Here is a 15,171-nt window from a genome sequence, read left to right on the forward strand (position 1 = left end):
TGCTGCCTGGGACGCCCGCCCACAAGCTGAGAGAAGCAGCGTAGGAACATTTAGGCAGGAAGTCTTGGCCGGGGTGGTCCCATCTGGTGTTCCACCTCAGTCCCCTGGCTTCTGGTCCCCCAGCCCAGGTGTTGTGGTGGCTGTGCATCCCCGTCACAGTGTGAGGAGAGGCCATGAGTAGCGTTGCTGCTGAGCACACAGAAGCCATGAGACCTCACTTCTGGGGTTGATTCCCTCCGGCTTCCCATACTGCTGCCTGGCGGGATCAGAGCTTCAGTGTCTAATGAGCTCAATGATTTCCCAAGCTGAGCTGAGACTTCAAGAAAGCGGGGGCGGGTGGTGGGGCGGTGGGGGGACGTGGAGAGAGTAAATGCTAAAGCTGAGAAATGCCCTTGTAGTGCTACACTTGACACCAACTCATTCATATCCAACAATATCGTAAGGGCTAGTATTATTACTTGTATTCCCACTTCACTTGCATGAAGCTGAGAAAAACTATGTTTTCTTTGATTTGGTGTAATTATTTGTGGTCATCCCACAAGGGATTTCATATATCTTAAAGATATTTGTGCAAACTACAGGATTAAAACAAATGGGAAATTGAGGCACATGCGGAATAAGAGGTCACTTGCAAGCCCCCTAGACATACAGAGAAGCTCCCCAGGAGTTTGGTGTCTAGTGAATGTAGTGAGGTGCTGTGCACCTGTTAGCGGTGGGCTGCAGGTCTGGCCCTGAGATCCCAGCCTCCCTTGGAAGAGACAAAAAAAAAAAAAAAATATCAGTTGGATTTCAAATGTTTGTTAAACTTTGGAAATTGTGTTCAGGAGATTTCCAGGGATCCTGGACACTGGAAACCTGAGGATTTCTCCAGTGGGGTCTCCAAAGGGGGCCATGTGTGATCCAGTGTGTAGCATTCCCCCTCCCCCCTACAAATACAGTGGTAAGTCCCACGGGGACAGCGAGAGCTGACCAGTTGAACCGGAGTCACCTGAGCGCTAACCATGCTAGGATTCAACTCCAGGCCTCTGATCCTGTGACCCATGCATCATACTGCCCGTCATTAGTTGCTTACAGTCTCTTCTGTTTATTTGTAGAGGTAACTTATGTTAAAAGAGCCACCTAAATAGATAAATATCTTTATCAGGGTTGGAAAGTGCACAGTCTGGAATGAAGGGGCATTTCAGGCTTGGCAGTAATAATAACAACATTAACAACAGCAAATTACTATTACTGAGTGTTTTGCTAGTAGCAGGTGCTGTACTAAGTGAGTCCAATATGCCATTTTATGGAATTCTCACAAAACCCTATATGGCACAGGTATTACTGTTTTCCCCAATAACAAGGATAAAAGGTACAGAGAGATTGAGTGTGACCTGAAGGTCCAAATGACTAATAAGTGACCCAGCTGGGATCTGAACCCATACTTGCCTGCCCCACAGCCCAGGCCTATAACTACCAGGCATCACTGTCTCTCCCCTGGGATGGTGGCTGTGGCAGCTGGGTCTGAGGGTGGAATCATCTGTGGGGTTGGAGGTCAGAGATGAGGACCACTGCACCACAGATGGCAGGGTGCCTCAGGACAGCCATGTCTGCCATCTGTGTCCTGGCCTGGCTTTGGTGTCCATCTCCACTCAAAATGGCATCTTGGTGGGAAACTGGTCTTGACAAGTCAAGACCAGGGCTGGGTGTTTGCCTTGAAATTTCAAGACAGGGTTGATCTCAAAGTAACAAGATGTGGCTCTTTCTGCACCTGTGCTCTCCTTGCTCTGTGGATGAGTAAACATCTTTGGTCTCCAGGGCGTGCAGTGAGAGAGCTTTCCGAGGCCTTGGTTAATTAAAATACTTGGGATGAAAGGGAGGAAAAACAACTTCTCAACTTGAGATATTGCTTGCAAGAATAGTTTCCTTAGCTTTTTATCCCGACAGAAGGGTGTATTTAAATAGGGAGGAAAGAGAAGAGAATCCGTTTCACTCATGGGAAATCTGAATGAGAAATGGTCATGGGTTTATGTTAGCTGTAGCTAAAGAGAGCATACTGTTTGCTCATGCATTCAGCAAGCATTCATTACTTGCTTGTTACATGCTATACTATGCTGGGTTTTTGGGCAAGATGAGGTAAGACCCAGTACCTGCCCTCCTCAAGAAGATGAAGCATGTGTGTAAGTCTACGTACAGAAGGTAGTGAGTGACGGGTATCTAGGAGATTCATGGTGGCAGGTGTATTTGTGTTTGGAGTAGAGAAAGGTGGTGAAGGGTGACTTTCAAACTGAGCCATGATGACATTTCAACAGGCAAAGAAGATTGAAGGTGGGGTATATGAGTTTCCTGGGTGGCTTGAAACAACAATGAACTGTCACTGCTCTGGGACCTACAAGTCTGATGTCAAGGTGACAGCATGACCGTGCTCCTTCTGAAGACTCTAGACAAGAATCCTCCCTCGGCCCTTCCTCGCTTCAGGGGGCTCCTGACATCCTTGCCTTACAGCTGTGTCATTCCGGTTTCTGCACCTGTCCTCACATAGCCATCTTCCCTATGTGTGTCTTCTGTGTGGCCTCTCCCTTTTCCCAAGAACCTATTCATTGAATTTAGGGCCCACTGCAAACCACTGTGACCTCATCCTGACTAGTTACATCTGCAAAGAACTTATGTCCCAATAAGATCATATTTTGAGGTTCCGGGTACACATAAATTTCTGAGGGACACTGTTGGTGTCCCTCATGGTGGAGGGGGGTTTAAACCGGTGAGGTAGGTGGGAACTAGATGTGTTGACAGAGTTGTATTAGAGAGTTCTGAGGCGGGCTGAAGGGAATAGGGGTCAAGGCAGGTAAAGTGTGTTCTGGCAAATTAGGTAGGGCTTGGAGACCAATGTACGAGTTTGAACTCAGACAGATGGGAAACCAGGGTACCTGATGAATACCAGTTTAGCAAAGGTTGAAGCCAAGGATTGGTAGACCCATTTCTTTGAGGAACTTAGGTGATCACTTCTCAGCCTTTTAGCTAAGATCATGTGTAGGAACTTAGGTGAGACCAACATTTGGTGAGATTGGCCCTAATTGGACCAGTTTAGAAAGGGAAAAATCAAGCCCTGAGATTTTTGTTTGAAGGAAAAGGTTGGAGGTAGGACTTCTTGGTGGATTTTCGTTTAATGGAACACGTAATTATGGAACATTCACTATATGCTGGCAGTGTTTTAGGCCCTAGAGATACAGCCGTGAAGTCAGGCAAGGTCCATGCACTGAAGGAACTTGAACTTTAATGGGAAGAGACAGTGAACAGGCAATAATTTCATGAGTGCATTTCCACTGAGTTTATCAGTTTATCAGCACCACTCGAAGTATGATGCCTCATGCACAGCTTTGCCTGTAAGTCAAAGCCTGTGTGTAAGTCTACGTACAGAAGGTAGTGAGTGACGGGTATCTAGGAGATTCATGGTGGCAGGTGTATTTGTGTTTGGAGTAGAGAAAGGTGGTGAAGGGTGTACCTTGCATACCTACAGTGCACCTGGAAAGTTGGGTACAGACTGAATTGTAGGGATAAAACAGTTTTGCCAGGTATTTTTATTTATAATTCCTGAACTGTGTAATCACTGATGCTGGTCTCCAGTTGGCATGGTAACTTAAAGCTTCTGCTTCCCAACCTTTAACCCCAATACCTAGGCAAACAATGAATTTTAACTGAATCCTGTAGGTGGGTCTCTTTGGGGAACAAAACTAATCTCCCTAAATTTACCTTATCGGTATCATTTTTCTTAAGGAAAAAAAAAAGTCTACAGTGAAATCACTAGTCTTTCATTTGATTCAGTGAAATTACAGGTTCCCCTGTATCCTCACCAAATGCTTCGCCTGTTAGAACTACAGGTGTGGTTCCAGCTTTCTCTGGCTTGACGGCGGTAGCCTGGCTAACATCAAATTAATCACTTCATACCAGGAGCTGTTGTCCTTATGTTTATGTGTGTCCGTTTATGGTTATGTTTTGGAATAATTTTTTTTTTTTTTTTTTAAGAAACGATTATTTTCTTAATGGCTTTCTAGTGCTCAACTTTTGTCACTTGTTTGGCTGAGAGTAATGGGTGGGACTTTGGTTTGGTCCAAAGAGGGTCTTGGCCCGTTAGCATGACCATTTGCATATGGAGTTTGTTGGCGTGAATGACTTCCAGATCTCTCCCTGCTTCGTTCAGACTTGGCATGTTGTGGGGAGGAAACCCAAGTGTGTTGCGGTCTGCCTTTTCAGGAAGAATTTTCACTTGGTGATTCTGGATTCCACAGTGATGTGGTTTTTCTCTGTTTGGAGCAAAAGTGACCCTCCGCCCTCCTTCTAGTTGCAACTCCGCAGATCTTTCCACTGGGCACCACGGGAGTTTGTCGGCACACACTTGTAGGCTCCTTTGCGCCTTAGTTCCCACAGTCTTCCATGTGGCATTACTCTTGGGGTTTATGTCCAGCTGTAGCACCAAGCGGCTTTTGAGTAGGAAGAGATGAGAGACACAACCTATCTTGTAGTCAAACTGGTGAAGTCATAATATTTTTGCAGCCAGCTCTGAAAGCTGAGTCACAATGAGTGTGATTCAAGCCTTGATTTCTTACCCAAGGTAATTTTGAGAGGTGTGAAGTCAAGAAAGAGCCACAGTTGTCGCTGCCTCCATAGAAAAAAAAAGTCCTGAGCACTGAGCTTCTGTAGCCAAGACAGGGCTCCATCCATACCTGGAAACATTCCAGTCTCTAACTTTATGTCCTTGACTCGCCTCAATAATGAATAACCTCATTCAGAAAACAGTGTCGGTGATTTGCCCGCCTTTCCAAGTCTGTCTTGTTTTTTTGTTTTTGTTTTTTTTTTTATCTTTGTCGTGTTAGCCCTGGTTTTAGAAAGGAGAAAAATTAACTTTTTTTTCTAAGATAAATATCTTAGTAAAAATCCACGTAACCAGGAGACTTGGAATGTTGGTGATGTCTTAGTTTGGAAATGGGAAGTCTTAGGTTTCTGGGTTTGTAGGTATGCGGGAACTTACCATTTATCTAATTCAGATAGAAATGGTTGCCTTGCTTTTGTACTCTTCAATGATTAGGAATAAAAGGCTTATAAATAAACGGCATGCAGAGTGGATGCCCCAGGAGAGTTCTTTTCAGGGGTGAAGGAAGAGGGCCCCGGCTCAGGGTCGACAGGAGACCTGTGCTCCCAGGTCACAACTTTGTTCTGAACCAGAGGCGTGACTTTGAGAAAGTAGTTCCACAGACCTGTCCTCAGCTTCCACATCAGGAAACGAAAGGTAATAAAACTGGCTTCGCAGAGTGTTTGGAGAATAAAAAAGTGACAGTGAGAGGAGAATACCTAACATTGCTTGAGACGTAGCACGCTCTTGGTAAACTGCTGTGATCATTTGCATGAATGATTATTTTTTAAGCTCCAGAGTATCTTGAGCACTCGTGCCTTTTTGTGTAAAATGCACTTAGGCGCACGTAGTGAAATCGGAAACTGCAAAGAAAACTAACCAGGGTGGCAGAGGAATTGAGAGGGAGACCCATAAAAACCAAGTCTGAAAGACAATTCTTTACGGGGAGAAGTGAAGAGCGGAGGCCGACTGCGTGCCTGTGTCCCAGGTGCTCGAGGCACCGTCACGGGGACTGTCATAGCAGCTGTTGTCCGTCTCCACTGGGGTCGCCTGAGCCGGAGCGTGGAAGCAATAGAAATGACCAAGTACACATCGGGGCCCAAACGCAGGGGGAGAGCAGAAGGGGCTGCGGTGTCCAGGAAGGAGCCGGGAAAGTTCATGTCCGCACTGCCCGTGGGGCCGGTCCCAGGGCTTCGGGGTGGGCCCCGGTTGCTCATGGCTCATGTCCATGCGTGTCTCCCCCAGAGTGGTGGGAGGCGATGCCCAACACTTGGTGTCAAGCATTGCCTCCTCGGGGGGCACCTGCTTGGAGGCATTTTTGGTCATCACAACGGGGAGGCAAGAGGGGTCTCCTGGCAAATGTTGAGATAGAGGCCAGGGAACCTGATGAACATCCTCGGGTGCATGGGACAGCCCCCCGTCTAAAGACCTGTTTGGCCTCAAAATGTCAGTAGTGCTGCTGTGGACAAACCCTGGTGTGGGGCTGGAACACGGTAGCTCGGGCCCTCCTAAGGCTCTAGCTGGCTGATGCCAAAGCATTTTTTTTTCCTCGGATTACACCAAACCATGGAACTGAATGGTTAGAAGACTGTTAAACATTTGCTATTCTAAGAAAATGTGTGGATTACATTATAATCATGTGTTTCTTAGCTGTCTGCTCTACTTTGGTTTAAAAATATTTATATTTCTAAATAAGCGACTGACTCTTTGTATAGGGAAAATAACATATGCATTAGAGCTCCGGGGAGTATGTAGCAGACACCACCTTCCACGCTTCCTCTGGCCGGCTTTTTGCTGGCCAATTAATCGCTGTATTCGAGGACTCGCGAGGCAGGGACCGCCTGCCCTGCAGGGAGAACGTGGTGGTTGACACTCGGGCCTGGTTTGGGTGGCGAGGGTTCCCCGGGGGCCGGGCCGGCCGACGACAAAGGGTGAGCTGCATCAGTGCACAAAACACGGACGCCTGGAAACGTTGCTACTCAGTGACTCTGAGAATAAATCACGCGTTCGTGACTTAATAATACATTGCTGTTTCTAAATAATATAAGTATATGTTGTGTGCGTCCATTTGTAAACTTCCAGAGTCTTCTGAAATCCAGACACAGCATGAAAACACACGCTATATTTGATCCTTGCATAAATAGCACAGATTTTAATTTTATCCCAGTTATGGATATCTGGCGCGTGCGCCGATACTCTGGGCAGACTGGTGTGAAATTTAATTTGAGCAGTTAAACACAAGGGTAAGAGAGTGCAAAATAAACAAGCACACGCATTTCCAGCCCTACAGCATTTGGTATGTTAATGGGAAAAGCACCCAAATCCTCTCCCTCTTTTATTTTTTCCCTTGTGACAATCAGATTACAGATTGTCTGAAAAGGCACAAATCCTCCCTATCTCCCACGCTACCCCCTGCCTCCCCCCCACACACACCCCCAAATGCTGCCCGCAGCCATTTCATTTGTGAGCTTCCCCTAGTTAGAGAGCCGGAGTTTTAGTGAATGAAAATGTACAGGTCCTTTGTTTTTAGATCTGTTGTTAGATCAGAGTCCCTTGGTTTCAGGATAAGGAAGACCGTCTCCTTGAGAACAGCTCGAAGGGGAAGCGGGAGTGGAAGTGGAAACCGTGCGACATAAAGGACTTGCAGTTCTGCAGGCGGGGGTCAGAACTCAGCCGGGCCGGTGACCACGTCTGTGTGACCGTTGGGAAGTTACTAAGAGCCTCGTTCCTGCCTTTACTAATCTGTAAAAACAGGAATAACGCCGGCGCTCTTAGAGTTGCCAGGAAGGTGCACGGTAGTGGCACACGGGCGGTTGGGCGCTGGCACTGTCCCTTCTACTTAGAGACGCGGGGTCCCGCCCGGCTGGCACTTAGCGAGGAAGCGGGGAGTGCGGACAGTTGCCGGCCACGGTCTTCGGGGCTCTAAGACGCAGTAGCCACCCCTGTCCCGTCTTAGAGCCTCCTGCACTCAGCAGTTACTGAGCACCTTGCAGGCCGCTCCCGACAGACCCCTGGGAGGACAGCCGGGCTGGCTGGGTTTCCTCCCACCTGCCAGGGAAGGAGCGTGGGCTTGAACCAGCAAAACTTCCCATCTTTCCGTCCGTTTTGTCTCCACAGAAGAGCGAGTCGTCCCCATCGAGGTGTGCCGTTCCAAGCTGTCGAAATACTTGCAGGGAGTGGTTTTCCGCTGTGATAAGTGTACCTTCACCTGCTCCAGCGACGAGAGCCTCCAGCAACACATAGAAAAGCACAATGAACTGAAACCTTACAAATGCCAGCTCTGCTACTACGAGACCAAGCACACGGAAGAACTGGACAGCCACCTTCGGGACGAGCATAAGGTACCTGCCAGGAGCTTCCTGCAGCCCCCCTCCCCTCCCCCCCCTCCCGGCCGCCCTCAGCACACCTGTGGGGTTGGGCCTGGCGAGAGGACAGAGCCCAATGCAGTCACCCCCACCGTGTGCAAGTCAGAGACGGACTAAAAGAATGTTCAGCGTGAAGTTCCGTATTTTTTCCGAGATGAAAGAAAGAAAAGGTCATTTTAGAAAACGGGAACCTATAGGTGGGGATAAGGAACATCGCCCCTAATGCTGCCACCCAAATCTACCTGCTTAACTTTTTTTTTTTTTTTACCTCTTCTCTGCCCACTTTCCCTTGTTTTACATAATTCAGACTAGACCACACATGTAATAGTGTGTCGTCCCTACAATTTTTTTTTTTTTTTTTTTTTTTTTACTTAACAGGAATATTTTTCCGTATCATTTTATAAACGTAGCATCACTGGAATTGGCGAACTTTTTCTGTAAAGAACCAGATAGTAAATATTTTAGGCTTTGCGGGCCAGATGGTCTCAATGGCAGCTCCTCAACTCTGCCCTTTGTAGCGAGAAAGCAGCAACAGACAAGACATAAATGAATGGGCCTGGCTGGGTTCCAGTGAGACTTTATTTACGGGAGTGGGTGGCAGGCTGTGGTCCTGTCGCTGCTGGGCCCTGATCTGATGGCCATGCCACCTTGTCCCTCAACCACGTAGGTCATTTCCCAGTACTTTGCTAACTACTGAGATGTTCCAAAGCGTTGCTATTCGTGTCTAAACGGTGTGAGGGCTGTAAAATACATGTTTTATTTGAGGAGGACGAGAACACGTCAGTACAAGACCTAAAATACGGGGTTTGTAAAAAAACTTCTGATGATTAGGAAGGTTTGCCGATCAAGAAGCAAAATCTTACAGGACAGCGTCCCAGGGCTTATCTGGCACCCAGCAGGGAATTGAGATGCTTGCTTCTGGTCTTGTGGATAGCCCAGAGGGCACTGGAGCTACAATTTGCATTTGTTTCATGAAAAAAAAAGCCTATTGAAATGTTTTCTGATTAACCCAAAAATCCAAAATCTCCAGGGAATGTTTACTTAAGGCACAATGAGAAGAAGGGCTTTCGATAATTTCCTTTTTTCTTTGCTCTGTGTCCTCCTGATCTTCCCCGGCCTTGCAACCCCAAGTGATCAAGATTTTAGTCCGAATCATCTGCGCCCAAGGGGTAGAATTTTTCTGTGAGGTGTTGAGAGAGAAGGCTGAGCTCTATCACCCATCCACCACGAAGTGGTTTCGTGGTCACTTTTCTGCTTGGGAATGCATTCATTTTCTAATGTGTTTGCCCAAAAATGAAAGCAGGGGAGAAAAGCCTGACTTTACCTCACTGAAAAACTTTCTTGCGTCCTTTCTTAGTCAAACTTCCTGGACATCTCTGCCTCCAAACTCAAAGGAAAATCGCTCATCCATTTCAAACCGAGCTTTCCACATTTATGCACATGGACCTTATTTATGTAACCACCTCAGATCTCTTTATTATAGTGTTCAGCCTTTGGGCTGGTATTTTGGGAGAGAGCAAACCAGGAAGATAAATCCTCCCGTTACCCAGTTGCTCTGAGTCACTGCTGAGAAGGTTAGAACCAGACACATGTGGACTCAGGGGTTTTCCTGAGGAGGCATGGAAGGCTGGGGCTTCAGGATACCCAACAGGGAAATGGGCTGCTCCAGAAAAAAGGGCCCCAATTCAGAGCTTTTGGAAGCAAACAGACCTAGGTTTGAGTCTTGTCTCCACAACTTAACCATACAACTTCAGCAAGTTACTTAAGTTGTATGTGTTCTCTAATTTATCTGTTCTCTGATTTTTTCTTTTTAAGATTTTATTTACTTAGTTTGAAAGAGAAAAACAGAGCATGAGCAGGAGGAGGGGCAGAGGAAGAGGAAGAAACAGAGTCTCGGCCAAGCAGGGATCCATCCCAGGACTCTTGGATCATGACCTGAGCCCAAGACAGGTGCTTAACCAACTAAGTCACTCAGGTGCCCCCATTCTCTGATTTCTAGGAGAGTTGTTTTATCTTTCCCAGAAGTTTTGTAAGAGTAAATGAAGTCCTGGTATATCCCACACTTTGAGACTTAATGTGTTCCTCAGTCTACTAAAGAATTGAGCTGTAGGGATGCCTGGGTGGCTCAGTGGTTGAGCATCTGCCTTTGGCTCGGGTCATGATCTTGGGGTCCTGGGATCGAGTCCTGCATCAGGCTGCCCGCAGGGAACCTGCTTCTCCCTCTGCCTGTGTCTCTGACTCTCTCTGTGTTTCTCATGAATAAATAAATAAAATTTAAAAAATAAAAGAATAAAAAACAGAAATGAGCTATGGTATCTCTCAGAAAGGCAGTCAGGTTCCCCAAGAACTGAAATATATTTTAAAATCACTAATTATACCTTACATCTTAGATATGGTCTTTGATGTTATATTTTCACTAGGCCATGTTATGTTCTTTAATTTTACTCTCTCTCATGGTTGACCAGCCTATTAAGCCCAATGAGCACCTAATTGAGGCTAAAGAATTGCCACTTCCAGCATGCGTAATAATTTTCATCTTGGTCTCAAATGTTGTTAAGTGTATGAGATGTGTGCTTATTACTGATGGCAGCGCTTTCTTTTTCCCATTTTCTGTTCCTTCATTTCTAAATGATGGGTACAAAATGCAGTTGGAATTTCTAAATAATTATCCAAACAGTATTTGACAAACAAGGAGAGCAGTGCTGCTGAAAGAGAGGTTATGACTGGAAGGCGACGACATAAGCTGGTTAAACACAGTCACTCACTGTGGTGATCTGAGCATTTATGAAAGGGGTATGAAGAGTGTCACTGTACAGTGTACTAAAGTGAAGTTTGCTAATAATTCAAATATAAAAATCAAGGGGGACACCTGGGTGGCTCAGTGGTTGACTGTCTACCTTTGGCTCAGATTGTGATCCTGGGGTCCTGGAATTGATTCCTGCATTGGGCTTCCTGCAGGGAGCCTGCTTCTCCCTCTGCCTATGTCTCTGCCTCTCCCTCTGTGTCTCTCCTGAATAAATAAATAAAATCTTTTTAAAAAAATTTATATATATGTATGCATATAAAAACTTTTTATACACATATATATAAAGGTCAAGGTCATAAGGCAAGAACAAGAAATGAAAGCCCTAAGAATTGGAAGGAAGAAATGAGATCACTTGTGTTCACAGACAAGGTGATGTTTGTACAGAGAAAAATTCTAGAAGTAATCTATAAAAGAAAACCTGCTGGAATACTAGTGAGTATAGCAGAGTTGGTTGCAGGATACAAGGTCAGTATGCAAAAATCAAGTCCATGTCTGCATACCAGAAACGGAAATCTGAGAATGAAATTTGATTAATTTCCTTACAGTAACATGAAAAAGAATAAAACATTCAAAGTAAATTTGTCATAGGAACTATGAAAGCTGTGTGCTGAAAATTAGAAAATGTTATTGAGAAAATAACAGAACAAAATTAATGCAACATATACTGTATTGACTGGATGAGAGGACTCAGTATTGGCATTTCTCCCCAAATCAACCTACAGATCCAACGGAATCTCTATCAAAATCTCTTTTCTTTGATGCAAGTTGACAAGCTGATACTAAGATGTAAATACAGAGGACCTAGAATAGCCTAACTAGCATGGGAAAAAAAAAAAAAAATTGGAGGAATTCACACTTCCTGATTTCAAATTCTTCCGTAAAGCTACAGTACTCCAGAGCATGTGGTATTGGCATAAGGATAGATGCCTGGATCAATGATGTAGAAGGAAAAGACCAGAAATCAACCCTCAGCTATGTGGTCAGTTCATTTGTTTATTTTTTATTTTTATTTTTATTTTTTTACCAAAAGTAGCAAGGTAATAAGGAAAGGATAGTTCTTCAACAAATAGTGCTTGAACACTTGGATATCCACATACAAAATAATGATCGCTGACCCTTAATTCACTCCCAACACAAAATTTAAATCAAAATAGATCGTAAACCTCAGTGTCTGAACTGAAACCAGAAAACTTCTGCAAAAATAATAGAAAATCTCGAAGGCAAGCAACGGATTGGAAGCAAATATCTGCAAAGTAATTATCTAGCAAAGGTTTTTAACCAAAATATACAAACTTTACAACGTAATAGTAAGAAAATAAAAATCCAATTAAGAATGAGAAAAATACCTGAATAGACACTTTACCTGTGAGGATACACCAATGGCAGGTGATCGTATGAAAAGAGGTCCAATAAGAGTCATCATTAGGGAAATGCGAAATAAAACAGCAGAAAGATATCACTACCCGACTGTGCAAATGGTTGAAAGTAAGAAGACTGATAGTGCCAAAGTGTTGGTAAGGATGTGGAGAAACTGGAACTCTCATGTGGCGCTGGTTGGAATGTAAAATGGCATGTTCACTTTGGAACATTTTGGCAATTTGTTTAAAAGTGAAACGTACACTTCCCATCTGATCTAGCGAGTCTACTGCCCTGTAAAGTGGATGGATAAATAAAAGGTGCTATATCCGTACAACGGGGATACTACTTACCAGTTAAAAAGAAATGAGCCTACTGATACATGTAGCATCATGGATAAATCTCAAGAGCGTCATGTCAAGCGGACAGGAGCCAGACATGAAAGATCACATGTTGCATGATTCCATTTATACAAAGTTTCTAGAAAAGGCAAAACTGTGGAGACAAAGCCGATCGGAGGTTGCTTGGGGCTTGAGGTTGGGAGATGGATTGCAGAGGTTATGAGGGAACTCCTCTAATAGAAGAACCAGATTGTGGTGAGGGTTGCACAGATGCATCAATTTAGTAAAACTCCCTGAACTATTTAAAACAGATGACTTGTATGGTGAGTAAATTATACCTCATACCTAAAAGATTCGAGTTTCCCAGGACTTGACACCTACAGGAGAGCCTCAGTCATGTTAATTTCCTACAGACTTTCTTTTATAAATTTGATCCTGGGAACAGATCTACAAGATGCTGGAGATCCAGATTATTGTGTAACCTGCCACAAATAACGTGTGCAGGAGACTTAGCAATTGGTTCTAAAGTAAGGTTTACTGCTTCCCCCCACCCCTGCCCCCAAGTTGGACTATATGCTGAGTGCATTGCTCATTATATTCTTCCACAAATGGCTTTAGGTGATTTTGTGTAGTGGAGAGAATCTATAGAAAAAACTAAGAGATACTGTAGGATGTTTTCAGTCCAAGGATTTTATTAGAAAGACCTGGACACCCCAACCTTTAGAATTCGCCTGCAAAGCCCGTAGAGTTCACCTGCAAAGCCCATAGACCTGTCATTCATGGACTAGTCAGAATCCTGGTACAACAGGAAGGATCCTTGAAGTCAAATGCACCTTTCTATTTAAGAATCGGATTCCCAGGAGCCCTGGATGCACGCTGCCATGTTTATCCTCAGAAGCCGAGTGAAGTAGAAGAGGGATGACAGTAACCCTCATTTTTTACATGACACACAGCATCTTGTCTTCCTAGACCTTTATCTTTGCACCAGTGACCAAAGACTCACTTGCAATCTCTTGGAATCTAAAGTAAACAGTACAGGCTATTTGAAATTTTATTTTTTCGCCCTTCAGTTCTGTTTTCTCCAGTCTCACTGGGTCTTGTAGAGGCCGACTGCTCCATGCCTTCAATCCCTCCCTCCTTCGTTCCTTGCCTCCCTCCCTGTCTCTTTCTCTCTCTCTCTCTCTCTCTCTCCTCCCCCCAACACACACAGTGAAGTCATACATCAGTGGCACCATTTATTAGTAATGCTAGTGAAAGATGAAGACCACATATTCAAGAACCTCAAAGTCATGAAGAATGAAAAAAAAAAAAAGATCTTGTACTTCTCACATTTAAGAAACACATTTTTTTTTTAAAGAAAGTTTAAGTATATGCAGTACCTTGTTAGTGTTCTTTATGGTTCTGAAGTCTCTTTGCTAGTTTAAGGAACATAAAAATATATTATCTCTAACTTGGTTTGCTCATAAAATTGTCATGTTCGCTATATTAAATTTAGAAGGATAGTCTATTCAGGCAATACACATTCACTAATTGAATTTACTTTGAAATGTTTTTAATTTTTTATACAAATGGAGCCTCAGGCGGCCGAACTCTAAGGAACTCGTATCTTTTACTCTTACTTTTTGCCAGTTTGGGAGAAGCAGCCGAACATTAAGCTCAGGAGGAATCACCAACATTTCAGTTATGCCAATAAAATTGTTTAGCTTTCTGGACTAGTGAAATCCACAGCGGCAGAAGAATCCCATAGGACATTTGTGTCCAGCAAAGGAAAGGAGAAAAAATAAAACAAAAGAAGAACCTTCCCCTGATTCCAGATCATAAAACACACCTTTGGCCACAGTTTTTGGGATTGTATTTAATTTTGGAACTGAATGCCAGCAGCTGTATCATGATCGCCTGTGAGGATTTGTGTGAGCTGGAGGTTTCTCCTGAAGATTACGTCACTTCAACTCTGCTTTCCCTTATATTGGGCTTGCTTCTTGATCTGTCAGCCACAGACCCGGTTTCTTTCATGAATTTTGGAAGACCGAGAAATCAGAAGTAGACGATCAAGAGAGGTTGGACCATTTGTCAGAGGGACGTGCCTAGCAGAACCTCACATGGTGTTTTTCCAGCAGACATTTGCAAGTGTTCTTCGCCTATATCTTTTGAACTGTCCACTAAACTCTCCAAAGTGAATTGCTCCTGCTTCCAAGCTTCCACAGGCCTGTTCTTTCTCTGTAAAGGCACATATCTCGTCCTGCCTCAACTTACACCCCGTAACTCATTTTAACAAGTCTCTATCTTGCCATCGGATGCAACGTTCTTAAAATGGAAACCATGTTATTTATCTGTCTTTTCTTCCAACACCTGGTCCTAGTACCCTGCATACAGTAAAGTGTCTGGTTGCTGTTTGCTAAATAAATCAATATTATGAAATCGCTTTTCCAATCGGAAATTTCAAGTATCCCGTTTGTTCACATAAGCAAAATGTGGAAGCACCATCCACATCTTTGCCCTCTGGATTTCAAGTTCAGGGGATTAGCAACAGCTCAGTTCGCCAGCACTGAAGTTCTTTGACTTTCTTGACGATACCTTTCACTTGGCTTTCTTGAGTACTTGCGACTGCAGTTATCCCAAGAGTCTCAAAATGACTTAGTTTTGTCTGGGCTTTTGCCAAGTTAGGATGGGCAGAAGCATGTTTTCTGCTTCTGACTC

At 44.3% G+C, this 15,171-nt stretch overlaps 1 protein-coding gene across 7 annotated transcripts in view; it reads left to right on the forward strand.

The window, feature by feature from the left end:
• Positions 1-15,171, forward strand: part of ZNF462 (zinc finger protein 462) — a 136,967-nt gene that overhangs the window by 105,417 nt on the left and 16,379 nt on the right. For all 7 annotated transcript variants that reach the window (XR_005367094.1, XM_038553028.1, XM_038553030.1 and 4 more), the window contains one exon: positions 7,724-7,947. Coding sequence is in view for 6 of the 7 variants with exons in the window: in XM_038553028.1 (XP_038408956.1) it covers positions 7,724-7,947 (224 nt within the window). In the remaining variant the exon portion in view is untranslated. The remainder of the gene's footprint in view (positions 1-7,723; positions 7,948-15,171) is intronic.

The sequence above is a fragment of the Canis lupus genome, chromosome 11 (assembly GCF_011100685.1).
Source record: "Canis lupus familiaris isolate Mischka breed German Shepherd chromosome 11, alternate assembly UU_Cfam_GSD_1.0, whole genome shotgun sequence".
Classification (NCBI taxonomy): Eukaryota; Metazoa; Chordata; class Mammalia; order Carnivora; family Canidae; genus Canis; species Canis lupus.